This window comes from Typopeltis vanoorti, chromosome 13, assembly GCF_054136105.1.
Source record: "Typopeltis vanoorti isolate ZY-2024b chromosome 13, IOZ_Tvanoo_1.0, whole genome shotgun sequence".
NCBI lineage: Eukaryota > Metazoa > Arthropoda > Arachnida > Uropygi > Thelyphonidae > Typopeltis > Typopeltis vanoorti.
Window position 1 is genome coordinate 78802250 of NC_143561.1, and position 17039 is coordinate 78819288.

General features: G+C 34.9%; 1 protein-coding gene across 4 annotated transcripts in view; it reads right to left on the minus strand.

Moving 5' to 3' along the window:
- Positions 1 to 17039, minus strand: part of LOC150100307 (uncharacterized) — a 495437-nt gene that overhangs the window by 117716 nt on the left and 360682 nt on the right. For all 4 annotated transcript variants that reach the window (XM_090402566.1, XM_090402565.1, XM_090402567.1 and 1 more), the window contains 2 exons: positions 15690 to 15902; positions 2809 to 2964 (listed from right to left, as the gene is read on the minus strand). In XM_090402566.1, the coding sequence (XP_090258692.1) occupies positions 2809 to 2964; positions 15690 to 15902 (369 nt within the window). The remainder of the gene's footprint in view (positions 1 to 2808; positions 2965 to 15689; positions 15903 to 17039) is intronic.

The following is a 17039-nucleotide window of genomic DNA, read 5'->3' on the forward strand; positions in this document are numbered from 1 at the left end:
AAAACCTCTGACATCTTATATATCCTAAAAGAAAAAGAACAAATTATTACAATTTGATGAAACATGGGAGTTAAAGGATTTTAGGATATTGTGGTTATCAGTTACTTTTCAGATCCCCCTCCCCTCGTTTGTCATCTTTGTGTGTATGTTCATTCACCAGTTAATCTGTTTTGCAAGAAGATCAAATTCATCTTCACCCTCTGAGGCTGAATAACTCAGCTTCAGTTGAAAAAAATATTTAGGAAGAAATTTTTGTATCTTTATTTCTAATAGATAAATATATACATATTTATCTAATACAACTAAAGGCTGAGCAAATATAATATTTAATAAGTACATTTATTCATATTATGTTAAAAATGTCAAATTTTGCATTTTTGTTTTTTTAAATCAAGATTAGTTATGGTAAAAAGCACTCTGATGTAAACAGCCTCATTCTGACAGAGGTTGACTTTGGTATATATAACTATAGCATAACATGTATGCCACAGTACATAACTTTTTTATTATGTAAATATTGTTTTATGTATCATAAGACTTTATCAATACAATTATCGAACAACAAGAATTGCATTAAAAAACAGCAGTGCACACGCTTAAAATTGGAATCCCTCTACGTATACAGTTGCATGTTCATGGATTAAAACTAACTTAATTGTTATCCTCAATTAATACAATTGAGGATAACAATTTCCCAAACTTTTGGAATAGTGAGACAGTTGCTCCAATTAAGATTAGGTCAATGAAGTAAGGCTTAACCACTTTCTTTATATAAACGTTTATGTTTATAGGGGGTTCACCCTTTAACCTAGCCAACTTTTTTCTTGAATACCTAGAAAAAAGAATTTTTGCTCTTGACCCTAAACCAAGAATACAGTTATGGTATTTTGATAACATCATTTCAGTTTAGAGTCACACAGAATCAAAACTCTACTCATTACTAAAAAAAAAAAAAAAACCATCCTACATCCTCATTTCAAGTTCACTAGAAAAAGAATCATCAAATGCTATTTCTTTTCTTAATGTACACATCCAAGGTAAGCAAGATGGATCCATTTCCACTTCTGTCTACTGAAAACCAACTTTTTCAGGTTCACAATTATATCCACAATACATCAGCTCACCATCCATCTCAAAAATATGGCAACATAATATCTTTAGTATCCAGAGCACACAAGATTTATTCTTCTGGAGAATCTCTAAAACAAGAAATGGAAATTATCAAAGAAATAGCCTTAATAAATGGATATAATCCAAGAAAAATATCAACCTCATTGTTATCTATAAACACTTTAACCAAATACACAACTTGCTACCATCTTCAAAAGACAAACTCTCACCAATGATGCTACCTCGCATATAAGAAGTACCATGTTCATGTAACTTGTCTTACTATGGACGAACAGGAAGATCTAAAAATAGACATATCTCTGAACAACAAGACCACATCTGTCTTATTAAACCTCACAACATGGAATTGAAAACGCTAACCACAGAATCCAATGGCAAAACACTCAGCTTCTACATAGATCCATATATAAACATGGACGTTTATATAAAGAAAGTGCTGAAGCCTTACTTCATAAACCTAATCTTAATTGGAACGACTGTCTCACTATTCCATAAGTTTGGGAAACTGTTATTCTCAATTGTATTACAGAAATTTATCTGTTAATTTTTTAAATTCAATTCCTATTGTTGTTCGATAATTGTATTGATAATGTCTAATTATACACAAGACAAAATATTTACATAATAAAAGAGTTATTTACTGTGGCACGTGTTATTCTATAGTTATGGATACTCCACAGGTTTCACTATATAGGAATATCTCAGTATAGTTGGAATTTGATCAAGCATCTTCAATTAGGAACAACAGTATGTTACAAAGCACTATCAGTAGCAAATCACTTACCAGCAAGGTAAGTGATTTGAAACTGATGAATTACTGTTTGTGTGATTACAGCCGACTTCAGTAGTGAGCTGTAATCACATGAACAATTACCTTTTTTGTCTTGGTTACTGTCCAGCTCTTATCAAAGGCATACACCAAACCTGTTTCTCTGACATTGCACTGTGTGTGCACATCTACTAATGATTTTCTGCCTGGCAGTACTCTAGTGCTCTTAAGATACAGAAATTAGATTACATCACACTAAACCACTTCTACATATGATTATGTTTTCAGTTCTGCTATCTTACAACTATCAGTATGGCCAACTCTCAAGGTCATATGAAATGTCATACAAGATATGATGCAAATATTCTCTTTACCTATTCACTCACTCATAACAATGCATTTTTAAATGTGATATCCATTTTTTAAAATTTTTAATTTTATTATTTTTAAATTCCTGTGTAATAGTTAAAAATAAGACTGAAAACTGTTATTTTAATTTCCATCCCAAAAGAAACTTAACTTTATCTAATTTAATCAACTGTTAGTCTGTCTTTCACATGTCCCATCACTGGTGCTGGGAGTTCTAAATTAGCATCACCAGTGCAATTGCTGTTTGAAAGTAACAATACAACATGCCAGCAAATTACACTGCCCAATGAAAAACTACCACCATGTTTAATAAAAACCAAAGTGACTTGAAAAAGTAGTCTGGTCTCTACAGCATGGTTGCAAAATTATGAAATCTGCAGCAAACTTACAGCACAAATAGTTGGGCAAAAGAATAGGTAATCCAAATCCCAGAATGTGAAACTACAATCTCCCTATGTTCCAGTAAACCGTAGTTCCCATTTAAAATAAAAGGATCATTAGAATGAATTATATATTCCTACAATATTATAGTTACTAACCTCCATGAGAAAGGACCTTTTTATATGGTTCTATTACTTTCATATCAATTTTACGTTCGACTCCACCTACTATACAAGTTCTCCAACTACGTTCTTCTTCAAATTCTTCTGCTGCAGAAAATTCTGGGATTCGTTCACTAATTGAAGATCCTACTCCTATATAAAATGCAGGAAGGGAAAGCACAAAGTTCATTTAAAGCAATTACATTAAAATGAACATAACCATACAGTAAAACATGTAGGTACAGATATTTATAAGTAAATAATTTTTCAGGCTGAAGGATGTGGAGGTCATTGACTTTATATATCTGGAAGGCATGAATATGAAAGGCTCATTTTGAACTTTCTGAGGAGTAACTAGGAGATAGATGACTAGTTCCAAGCAGAGAGGGGGGGGTTGTTTTTTTTAATGTGATTTCCACACACAAAAAAAAAGAGGTTACAAACCTACAGTACATTACTACCATGGGTGGGGTAAGAATTTCTTTTGCAATTTTTTATAACTTTATCTAATTATTATTCTTTTGTTTTAAACAATTATACAAAACTTCTGTTCTACAGACTAAATTCAGAACTTTTTTTCAAGCCGCTTCAGGCCTGTAATAAGCAGAGCAGTGGTCTCACCTCAGGCACTGAAATTCATCTCCCACCTAAAGACAATCAACAAACATCTGTGTCCATCCCACCAGAAATAATCAAACATAGAAATAGTGGATATTAAAGATCCAAGATTATTTCAAAGTCAAATGTTTTATGTAGAAACTATGAAAACGTTTTGTAAATTTGACCAGAGGGTTTATGAGAATACAATCCTTGGCATCAGCGTTACCTTAGTATGCATACTTAAAAGAACATGACTGCTGCCCCAGTGTCAGCATATTTGCTTTTATTAGTGCATTTTATAAAGGTTTCACTGGCCTGACAGTTGTTTCAAACTGATTGCCTGGGCAAATTTACAAAACTTTCATAGTTTCTACATACTTTGGCTTTGAAATAGATCTTTAATATCCGCTATTTCCATATAATTTATGTCACTAAAATGAACTATTGGACTTGTGCGCAGGTCTGGTCTCCTGGTTTCTGTTGTGATTCTGATATGCTGGAAAGAGAGTGCAAAGGAGAGTGTTAAAAATGATATCTGGATTATGGAATACTGATTATGAAGACAATTTATTGAAGCTGAGAATGAATGCCGTTAAGAAGGGGATGAGGGCTAGATTTTTCTCTCATAGGGTGGTGTGTGATTGGAATGGACTGCCATTGGATATGGTGTGCAAGCAGTGTGAATGAATTCAGAATATGTATGATAGCTGGTGCATGTAGTATGTGGCCTCACTCGATGAGTCCCTGACTCCCCGGACGTTTCTCTTAATAATAATAAATCTAAATGGCAACATATATTGTAAAATAAATAGTGTTTCCACAAAACAATGATGGTATTTTATACATAAGTATTTTTCAAACAAAACTGTTTATGGTTAGCTAACCAAAGCTGTATGCCTATTCAAAACGTTTTGTGAGCATGTGTCCATCCCATTCTAACTAGCATGTATGTTTCAAGATGATATATCAACATTGTTTTATGATTTGCAAAATTTGAGTCAATGTCTGGTATGTGCAATAAATTTAAATGAATCTATTGGGATAATGCACCAGATGATAAATGTAAAAAGCAGCAGTATAGCCAATTTTAAAGAAACTGGCAATGTTGAAAAAAAGTTAAGCTACATAACATCAAGGGACTTTTGGATGTCCAGTTCCCAAAAAGGGTAGTCAGTTAAACAAATCAACTTCCTACATATCCCATACTTCTGATTTTGTAGATAAATTGTTTTTTTTCTATGAAGTTCCATAAAGAATAAAGTAATAATAATAACAAAACGAGTCTGATAGTCTTATCACAACGCAATACTAAGAAAGTGTTGTGTTGTGATACCTATATTTTGCTTGCAATTGCTCAGGTATTTTTGAGGTTAATCAGAAAGTGGATTATAAAACTAACTACGAAGTGCACATAATGTATAACAGAATCAGTACATGAAATTTCAAGCTAGTATTCTAACATTCTGATTATGCTCAATGAGAGTAGACAAGGGTTGTTGAAGTTTGTTTTTAAAAGACTTATTCCAGCGAATCCTGTGCTTGACACTTTTCACAAACACAGAGGAAAACCATTATGCCAAAAAAAAAAAACTGCTTCAAAAGTGAAAAAGTATTCTGGGAATCAGGATATGTTCCAAACAATACTCCTTAAAAAAAAAAAAAAGACTTTGAAGACTCATCCTCTGTCACAAATAACAAAACTGGCCATCCTTAACTGCACACTTTCTGGAACATCCATGTAAAGAAGCACCAGAATACTTTTTGGCAATTCATGTTTTCATTCAATTATACACTGTATGCCTTTGTAATTACATTGTAGTTAACCTTGAATATGCTTCATAAGCTATAGGCAAAAAGATAATGATAAAATATTTGCTTTCTTAAATGTTGTATTGTAGCAAGCTATTAAACTTTCATTGCACAAAATTTGTGTAAAATTAAAGCAACTGAGGAAATGCTGGTAAGCACATGACAAAAGTTGAGCATCAAGCTCCCAAAGGAAAAAACTTTACATTTCAAAATGTCATCATTCACAATATTTGTTTGTGCTCTATCAAAGGTTTTTCAAATACATACAAGGGTGGTCTGAAAAGTTCTTGTGAGAAAACAAATTTATAATTTCAAATTTTTATTTTTTTAACACAATCTCCCTTAAGACTAATACATTTCTCCAGCGATGCTCCAGCACCATTATCACGTCCTTGTAGTGGCTCTCAGCAAGATCTGCAAAATACTACCTTATTACAATCACCTGTTGATTCGAAGAAAAACGCTGACCAGTGAGGATGAGTTTTAGTTTTGGAAAGAGATAGAAGTCAGAGGAAGCCAAATATGGGAAACACAGCGGATGTTCCAACAATTCATAGTGCAGATCCCTTAATTTTCCCATTGCCAAAATACCTTTGTGGGCAGGCGCATTGTCCTGATGAAAGATGATTTTTTTTCTTCTGCAAACTTAATCTTTTCTCAAGAATTTTTTTTTTTTTAGTCTGGTTAAAAGATTGGAATAATATTCTCCGGATATTGTTTTACCCTTTTCAAGATAATTACTAAACAAAATGCCTTTAGCATCCCAAAACACAGATGCCATGACCTTCCCTGCTGATGGAACCAACTTCGTCTTTTTTGGCACTGAACAACAGACTTCTCTCCACGGTTTTGACTGCAGTTTGGATTCCGGTGTGTAATGGTAAATCCAAGTCTCATCCATAGTAATAAATCAATACACAAAATCAGTTTTATCATCATCATCAAATTCTTGCTATGTACCTCAAGGGGTGTACAGGATATGATAGTACTACATGAAAAATTTACATCATTATTAACTTCCTATCCACAATTTAACTCCAAATCAGTCTGTTACTTGTCGAGACTCCAACATTATCAGATCTTATATTTCTGTCTTCTAAGGCACTTTGTACGTATCAATCCACCTATATCTTGGTCTTCCTCTGGGTCGTTTTCCTACCAACCTGGCAGAGACCACTTGTTTTCTTTCCTCGCCCATTCTATTTAAGTGACCATACCACCTGAGATTAGCTCTGCTAACGCATTCCTGGATACTGACAATGTCAAGTTCTTTCCTAATATCCTCGTTTTTAATATGATATTGCCATTGATGCCATCTGTTCACGCCTCTAATCTTTCTCAGGACTCTCATATCTGCGGTCTCTAGTCTTTGGTCAAATATTTTACTTCTAACCCAACTCTCAGATCCATAAATTAAAACTGATTTGAACACTGTCTTGAATACAGCAAATTTAGTGTTCTGACTAAATTCTCTCTTATTCCATATGAATTTATTCAATTGACTTCCTACCATACCAGCTTTGTTGATTCTCGTCTATTTCCATATTTAATTTACCATCTTCACTAAAAATCGTGCCTAAGTAGCTGAAATGTTTTACTTGTTCCACAGGTTCTCCGTTCACAACACAGTTGACATTTTCAACGATTCTGCCTATTTTCATTGTCTTTGTCTTTTCATTGCTGACCTTCATACCATATCTATTACAACAGTCATTCAATTTTCAGGGAATCTTGCAGACTTGTAGCTGATTTATTTAGAAGTATAACATCATCTGCATAAAGCAAAGAGCTGACATTAACATCTCCAATTTTGATATCACGTCCAATACCACTTTGTTTCACAATATGATCCATATAGATAATGAATAAAAGAGGGGATAATGTACATCCTTGTCTCACACCAGATTTAACATTAAACCATCTTCCTGTACTTCCTTCAATTCTAACTGCTGACTTACAGCTCAAATAAAGACTAAGTACTGCTTGATATACTGCCCCATTGACACCATATAACTGTAGCGTATTGATCTTTTCATATGCCTTCTCCAGACAGACTTAAATATAGATCTTTGTTATATTCCCATGCTTTCTCAACTATTTGTCGTAAAGTGAAGACCTGATCCTGACAGCCTCTATTTGGCCTGAATCCAGCTTGTTCTTCACCAAGCTTTCTTTCACAATTCTTCTCAGCTGTTTCATAAGTATACTAGCATAAATCTTACCAGGAAAAATCAGTAGGGAAATACCTCTGTAATTCTCACATTCAGTTTTTATTTCCCTTTTTATATATGGGTACTATGAGAGCTCTACTGCAATCAGCAGGAATTCGTCCCTCTGTCTAGGCTTTCTGAACTATGCAGTGCAACCACTGTAAGACTTTTATACCACCATACTTCAGCATTTCTGGTCGAATATCATCTACTACTACTGCTGCTGCCTTTCTACATTTCAAGCCTTTGATGGCTTTTTCTACTTTAAGTATGGATATGTATTTCTGAATATATGCCTGTTGAGTGTTTTTTACCACTGTGCTATCACTGCTTGTTTCGTTTAGGAATTTTTCGAAGTAATTATTCCATACTTCAACTATATCTTTTTCTACTGTTTTCATGTCACCTTTATCATCTCTAACTCATTTTACAGCACTTTTTCCTCCATTTCTAAGCTTCTTCAACAACCTCCAGAATATCTTAACACCTTCTTGATATTTATTTTCTATGTCCTTGCCAAAGTTCTCCCATGAATTTTCTTTAGCTAGTTTTACACAGTGTTTAGCTTTCTTACATTTGTCTCTATATTCTCTAAGAGCAAAAGCTCACTTATTTGCCAGGAACGTTTGATATGCTTTCTTCTTTTCCTTCACTGCCACTTTTATTTTAGTCTACAGTTCACATTCGAGAGCTGCTCAACTTTTATTCACTTTAAAACTTTAAAGTTTTATTCTTGTTAAAATACTTTAAGCACTGTTCAGAGATTTTATGTGAGTGCATTTTTGATCTGCTGTGAGCAAGCGCAGCACCCATTTTGTGCAAAGATTTTTCATTTGCAATTCTTCATGCAAACATATCCCACACGTTCTTTTGAAATGCCTATAGTCTCAGCAATGTCACACACTTCGACTCACCGGTCAGGGTAAGGTATGGGTAGTAAGGGTAGCAATTCTGCCTGTTAAGCAGTCGCATCAAAATATTTGGCAGATGGGTGGAATTGGCCCCCACTGCTCATGCAACTCTCACTGATGGCTCCAAGTAGCTGGTAGAATGCACTAGCAGCCACACCCTGGGCCCATGCCTTGACTGGCATGCAAAACTAAGTGAAGATATCAGTATTTTATGCTGTAGTGAAGGAGAGTGTCTCCTCCTTGTTGCACTTGAAGACTGGAATGGCTGAGTTAGCAGATGACCAAAATTTAATTTGACAATGGTAATGAAGGCATGAAAGCAAAATATGTGACATAGTACGGGAACATTCCGAGACAAAAAACAGAGATGTGGCCAGTCACCGTGGAAAAGACAGGAACTTCACCAAATAACCTTCCGTAGTAAACTATGAAACAGAGAACTACGTCAGATTTAAGCAATAGAGACAAGGTTGGACCCTCTGCAACTTTTGTCTCTTGGAAACATTACAGGGAAGAAGAGAAAGAAACTCGGCAACGTAAGATGGATACTATGAAAATAGCAGATGACGAAGATACCTTAACCCCTCCAGGGAGGTTATCTCCTGATTCTTCATGTCTGAAAACCAAGAATCTTCTCTTAAGGCTTGCAACTTTGAATGTAAGGTCCTTATATGAAGCTGGGAAGTTAGATAACCTTATACAAGAACTTGAAGCGATGAAAATTGACATTGCTGATATCAGTGAAGTCAAATGGACTAATAGTGGAAAAATAAACAGAAAGAGCCATTCAATTATATACTCATCTGGAGACAGTCATAGGAATGGAGTAGCATTTGTACTAAAAGATAAGATTGTGCAATCCTTACTTGAATTTTGGCCCATAAGTGACAGGATAATTGTATTATAAATTGCAGTTCAACCCTTTAATAATTTTATTGTCCAAATATATGCACCTAATTCGGATTACCCAGATGAAGATGTAGAATGTTTCTATGAAGGTGTTATCAGTTAAAAATGCGCTTAATGCTAAATCAGATGACATAACTATCGTTATGGGAGATCTAAATTCTGAAGTAGGCTCAGAAAAGATCTCTTCCTGCATGGGAAACCAGGGGCTGGGACACAGAAATCCAAGAGGGAAAATATTAATACAGTTCTGTGAAGAAAAACAATCTGGTAATAGCAAATACTTTATTTAGCCACCCTCCTAGAAGACTTTACACATGGAAAAGTCCCGATGACAGCTGTATGAACCAGATTGGCTATATAATGATTAAAAAAGATTCCGGAATAACATCTTACAAGCCAAAACATACCCAGGGACTGATATTGGATCAGACCACAACCCTGTGGTCATTAAAACAGCAATAAAATTAAAAAAAAAAAAAAAAATGAAACCTATAAACATAGAAAAATATGATCTTGGCTCCCTTAAAAATCAAGAAATACAAGATAAATTTCAAAGGAACTGGCACAATCCACTGCTGTTAATGTTCCTGATTCCACCAAGTATCCTTACCCTAAAGATGAGATTGAGGATAGATGGCAGAAATTTAAAGAGGGCATTAAAAAAAAAAAAAGGTAGTAAAACAAACAATTACCAAATTTGAGAAGAAGATGAGTAAATCCTGGATGAATGACAAGATATTGAAAATGATGGAGAAAACAAAGAAACACAAAAATCGTCCTGAATACAAAAACTTAAACAAGGAGATCAGGAAAGAATGTAGGATTGCAAAAGAACTATGGCTCAACAACAAATGCAAAGAAATTGAACTTCTGGACAAAAAGCACAAAACCAGATAACTTAATGAAAAAGTTAGGAAGCTAACTAGCAAATCTTGCAAATGAGTAAGCTCTCATTGCATTGAAGATACCAGTGGAAACCTCTTAATGGAGAAAGACAAAATAAGGGATAGATGGGTAGAGTACTCTATAATCATGATAGAACAGATAAGCCAATGCAAGAAGATTTGGAGGGACATGCTATTCTTACCTGGGAAGTAGAAAATGCCATTAGGAAACTGAGACCAGGAAAAGCTCCAGGAATGGATGGAATTATGGCAAAATATCTAACAGCTTTAGGTGATAAGGCTATAAGATCACTGACTGACATATGTAACAAAATATACGAAACTGGACACCTGCCAAAAGATTTTAAGCACTCAACATTCCTACCAATACCTAAAAAATCGAAGACAATCAAATGTGAAGAGTACAGAACAATCAGTCAGATAGCAAAAGTTATGTTATATATCATCCTAGAAAGAAATAAACATAAAATCAAAATGGAAATTAATGAAAAACAATCTGGTTTTCAGGAAAATAAAGGAACTAGAGATGGACTCTTCAACATTAGAACTATTACAGAAAGATATGTGGAGAAGCAGAAAGAAGTCTACTTATGTTTTATTGACTACACAAAGGCCTTTGACAATATACAACATGAACAACTAATCAAATGCATCAAAAACTTGGGAGTAGATGGTAAAGATACCAGATTACTGATAAATCTATATTGGGAGCAATCTGCCTCAATAAAAATATCAGGAGAAATCTTGGAGGAATTCCCAATAAAGAAAGGTGTCAGAAAAGGCCATGTTCTTTCTCCCATACTGTTTAACCTCTATACTGAAAATATCTTGCAGCAATTAGAAGAATTTAAAGGAGTCATCATAGGAGGCAGGAATATAAACACTTAAGATATGCAGATGATACAGTACTGCTAGCTGAAAATAAAAAAGATCTTCAAAAACCTACTAGTGAAAAGCTAAATGAAAAACTAAAAGCTAAGTGAAAAATATGGACTTAATTTCAACTTCAAAAAAACTAAAACCATGCTGGTAAGAAGAGAAAAAGGGAAAATACAATATAAATATTAAGATCAGAGGAAATACTTTAGATCAAGTAGAGTTATATTTGGGTCAACTAATTACAGAGAATGGAAAGTGTGATAAGGAAATATTAAGAAGAATAGAAATTGCTAGATCAACCTTCATTAGCATGAAAAATGTTGACTTCAAGGGAAATTCACAAAAAAACAAGAATTAGGCTGTCCAAATGCTACGTATGGTCAACACTGCTATATGGAGCAGAAACCTAGACAATATCAAAATATTGCAAAAATAAACTAAAAGCCTTTGAGGTGTGGATCATCAGAAGAATTCTTAGAGTTCCATGGACTGCCAAAAAAAACTAATTTAGAAATATTAGAGATGATTGGAGAAGATAGGAATCTGTTGAAAACCATTAAGAAAAGGAAAACCACCTACCTTGGTCACATACTAAGGCATGAATCCCCCCCAAAAAATACTTCTAGAAGGAATGACAAAAGGAAAAAGAAGAAGAGGAAGACAAAGAACAGATTGGATGAGAAATATTAAGGACTGGACCTTTTTTGTCTATGAAGAATGCAAAAGAGAAGCACAAAACCATACATGGTGGAAGCTCCTGGAAGGAGATGACATCTGACAAGAGACTCACCGGTCATCCAATACCATATCGTGCACTTGATCAATGATTTCTGGTGGTGTTACACCTTTTGGATATCCTATAATCTTGATATCATCAATATTCTGGCAAAACCCACAACAGTTCCAATGTAAAAATTTTCCTATTGTTTTGGGTTTATAGACTTGTTTGGTTTTTGGGGAGATTGAGGGCTTACCTTTGTCAGGTTTATATTTATCAATTGTTTTTGGGAAGTATGGACAGCCAGTGTCTATCTCTTCCTCTGGTAAAATATTCAATACGTCTGATGTGTTAGGGTCAGTTGGTAAGTTTAATTTACTTTCAGTGGATACCGAAGTATCCATTTTTTCTGTGGGCATGTCTGGTGGTTTATCTTAAGTGATATCTTTGCCATAATATTTTTGACAAGTGGGTTCTCATCAAATGAAACTATGTCTCTGGAGTAAGGACATAGGTCATATGATTGATGCACTCAACAGAGAAGCACTCACAATCATAAAGTGCATCAATTACATGATCTGATAATCTCACACATCTGATAATTTCAATACGTATGGTGAAATTATCAGATGGTGGAATAGACACACGAGTTCGAGTTGCTGTTGGCTAGCTTTCGTTTTTGCATTTCTTCTTCTGACATACATGAGAGCAAGCTGGACGATCTCCCTGACAGTTGACAAATTTAGCTTTTTTTTGCAGAGCAAAATTTGTTACCATGCTCTTTACTCTTTACTACCATATCAGGAACCACGAAAGGCAGTTTGAACATTGCCACATTTCTGACATTTAAAGCATCTCAATGGATTAGGGATGTACACTCTAGCAGGACAGCTGAGATACCCTGCTTTTACAGATGTTAGTGTATCAAAAGTAAGGACGATGTTCCTGCTTTAAACCAGGCAACCACTCCTACATATCAGGATGTGCCTCACACCCATCACTCCCTGATCTTTAAGCTCTGAACATATCTCCTCATCAGAAACATCAAGGAGATTCCATTCTGATATCCTTCTCTATAGGAATTGAGTATTTTATGATGTGTTACTGTGATTGGTGTAACCAGTAGTTTCTCGGAATGTTGCTGACACAATGTTTCCACAAGGAAATCGCCAGAACCTAATTTCCTAACAATTTTGGGAGGTCCTGCCAGCCCTTCTAAACCCATTTCAGTAAAGAAGGGTAGTATTTTCCCTATTGGCTTTTCACTTGTTGCATGAATGATCAAAAACACTGATACATTTATACTAGTATCATATATCTTTTGTTTCTTACTTCTGTTACCAAATGCTGTATCTACAGTATCAAGCACTTGGTTGGGAAGTTGTTAGGGCCACTGAAATGTTTGAGGATGAAGGATTCATGCTCAAGGAGTTTCTGGTTTGGTGCCAGAGCTCCCCACCCACCACGGACACCCACTGACCTGCAAGCAATGACTGCACTCAGGAGTGGAATGCCAGGGCTACCTTGGATGCTATACCGGCACTATAGGAAGTCTAGGATTCTGCTCCCAGACCATGGGAAGAGACTCTTTCTGACTTGAACCTTGCAGGCAAATCAATTAGTCAATTGATCCTGGCTGGGCCATCCAGGACTGCCTGTCTTGCCGACGTGGAGGCCAAAGTGGTGCAAGACTAACAGGATCCCCTTTTCTGGATGTCCAAAGGCCACACACCGCATGGCAAACATGTTGACAGGGTGTTGGATCCCAGTGATGATGATGTGGAAAAAAAGGATAGGAAAAAAGACTCAGGAGAAGCAGAGCAAAGAATATGCCAGCCTGGTTGGCTGAGTGGTTAGCGTATCCGCTCTACAGCCAAAAGGCTGCAGGTTCGAATCGCACCGTGGGCATGGATGTTTGTGCTTTTCTGTAGAAATACTAGTGGTGGTTGGCGGTAGATGTTGTTGGTGTAGTTGCAGTCAGTTGGTGGATTGAGTGGTTGAGACAGAGTTTGTAGAGCAGGTGCCCTCCCTCGATGAGTCTTTGGACTCCCTGGAGGTGTCAAATAATAATAATAAAGAATACGGAAAGAAAAAGAGGAACAAAGAAAAGGGCCAGTATCATCACTAGGAGGTCCCCTCCATCAAGATCAGTTGCCCCACATGGAGAGGAAGAATTCAAGGATGTACAGGAAAACAGTTTGATGTAAAATAAGGTATGAGATAAGAGTGCACACTATCTCCACTGGCATCATCTATACAGATCACATTACCAAGCACTGTAAAATTAAACCTGATATCAAGATCAGATATGTTAATCTCAGTTCTTTACTTTGTGAAGATGCTATACTCTTAGATAAATCCAGTACAAGTCTGCAGGATTCCAAACTAAACTGAATAACTGTTGTAACAAATCTGGTATGAAAATCAGCAATAAAAAGACAATGAAAAGGCAGGAACATTGAAAACATCAACTGAGTCCTAAATAGGTAACCAACATTTACAACATCTCATCTATTTTGGTACAATTTTTTAGTGAAGGTGGCAACTAATATGAAAACAGATAACAGAATAAGCAAAGCTGGTATGGTAGTATGTCAAATGATTAAATTTATATGGAGTAAGACTGAAATTTGTCAAAATACTAAACTAGCTGTATATATATGACAATGTTCAAAACAATTTATCTTATGGATCCAAGAGTTTGTTAGCATAGATGATCAAAGAGCGAAGACCACAGATGGCATCAACAACAAAATCACATTAAAAATGAAGAAATTAGGAAGAACTTAAAAATGATTAGCATTCAGGAATGTCTGGGCAGAAATATCAGATCGTATGATCAGTACAAAATAGAAAAGGAGAGGCTAGCCAAATTGGCATTCAGGAAAAAGATCAGTAGGATGACTGATGCAGGTAAGTGCTCTTATGATTTGAGAATATTGTAGTCCCAAGATGACAGACTAATTTGAAGGAAAACTGTTCATAGTAAGTTAGTAATGAAGTTTTCTAGTACTATCGTAGTACTAGAAAAGTACTATGTACTACTAGAAAAGTTCTGGGTACATATCAGGAATCTAATGAAGTTTTTCTTAGAAGCTGCTTTGGTTCTGCAGATGCAGAACCAAACTCATTATTATGAAAAGAAAGAGCTATGCAGCTTCATTTTGACAATGTAAATTATTTAGAAATAGATATTTAAAATCTGATGTTATTTCAAAACCAAATATATGTAGAATCATATGGCTTTTTCTTTTGATAACTGATATTATGGATTGACCGAGAGTTCACTTATGAAAAATACAAAGTATTTTAGTATCTTTAGTATTGAATGAATTCTTACTCTCTCTTTCTCTCAAGGTTTCTTGAGAGAGTAAGTCAGAGCATGGTCTCTAAAAAGAACCAACCAGTTCAAAACAGCTGTCAGACCAGAGAAACCTTTACCAAATGCACTAATAACAGTGCAAATATATGGAACACTTAGGCAGTGCTCATGTCTTAACCAGTGCAAGCTAAGACAACTCTGTTGCAAAGGATTGTATTCTCATAAACTTTCTGGTCAAAATTTCAAAACTTTCGAAGTTTCTACACATGTTTGGTTCATTATTGTGAGCCATAATTCATAATCAACTCTCATAATTGATTATGAATTATGGCTCACAATAGTGAACCATAATCACAATCTATATTCAAGTTCTGGGAAAAATTTTGCAAGACCAGCACAACAGGTCAGACATGAAATCATGCTTTACAAACAAGGTAAATGTGCAACTTAGGTAGGCACATCCTGCTCTTTTGTTTCTTTGCCATACTGTTACTTGCCTTTTATATGTTAACCCTGAAGATGGCAAAGTGTACAGCAAACATTTATATCTTGTGTAAATGAATTTCAAACCAATTAACATATGCATAAATGAAAACAAGTTTATACCATACTTACGTTCAAGCACTGAATCATCTAGTTCATCAGGAGTATCAATATCATCTGGTGTGACAAGATCGTCAACAGGAGAAAAAATATCTACATCACTTTTATTGCTCAGTGATGATAAACTTTTCTGATCATCATCATGAATGTCGGAATGTAAAATATCAGGATTTACTGCTATCTTTCTTCTTCGTCTTCCTGATGTACTAAGGCTTGTAGGTCTGTCTACAAAAATAACCAAAATAAAAAGTAGTATGCATTTTAAGTATTTTAGTAATGAGATACTTTTGCAAACTTAATAAATTATTTTTGTCCTGTAAGCATTGAAAATGTGCATCTAAGTACTTTCAAAGCTACAATTTAAACATGCTCATTACAAAATGGGTACTTTAATATCTACATCACTTTATTCTGCACAGTAAATGAAAACCCAAATATCTTAATAATATTGAAAATCTACTAGGAGTTATGAGGACAAATCAGTAAACTATGAAAACCAACATTATGGAAGTCACTGCATGCACAAAAATGAAAAAAGTCCAGCAAAAGTTGAATTTCAGACCACTTGGTTCAATACACAGCCAGAACTTGGTTTTTCTCTCTCTCTCTCTCTCTCTGAGCAGGAGCATTTCACTTTCTTTACAATACCTCTCGTGATTACAACCTTTCACTAGTATTCATTTGAGAGAATTTATGGAGAAAAAAAAAACATTTCAGCAATTATTAACTTACAATTAAGAAAATAACACTCGACCTTTCAACCTCTATATCGAGATGATTATTAGGAAAACATATATCTGAATCAGACACAAGCTACATGACACTAAAGTATAACTACTTATTAATTGTTTAGACTAGTTTCTCTGGTGAGAAAAAATAAATAAAATAGAATAAATAAATGAAAAAATATTTATATAATAAGTATAATAATACAATAAAGAGCCAAGAGGCTATTTTTTTCCGGCGATGTAAATTAAGTTAAGGGGATAATAAATCCCTCATTATTTCAAAGCCGAATAAGAAGATCAAAATCTAATAGTTTCATGCCGAAGAACGTTCAGCGAGTCCAAGCATAAGTGAACACCTGGTAGTACAACTTTTGTAGGATAAGTTGCAGGTACACTGAATTTTGTAAACTCCTGGGCAGGAAAGGTAAGGAAGTGGATCTATGAATGAGATAAATATGTAAATATGTTTTTCAATTTTATAAGAGGTTTGAAAGTTGCCTTATTATTGCGTTTATGTGGTGTTTTATTTATTTATTTATTTTTTTTTTTTTTACGACATTCTCGTAATGTATGGTATGGATATGGCATTACTACCAGGTGCTGACTTATGCTTGGACTCGCCGAATGTTCTTCG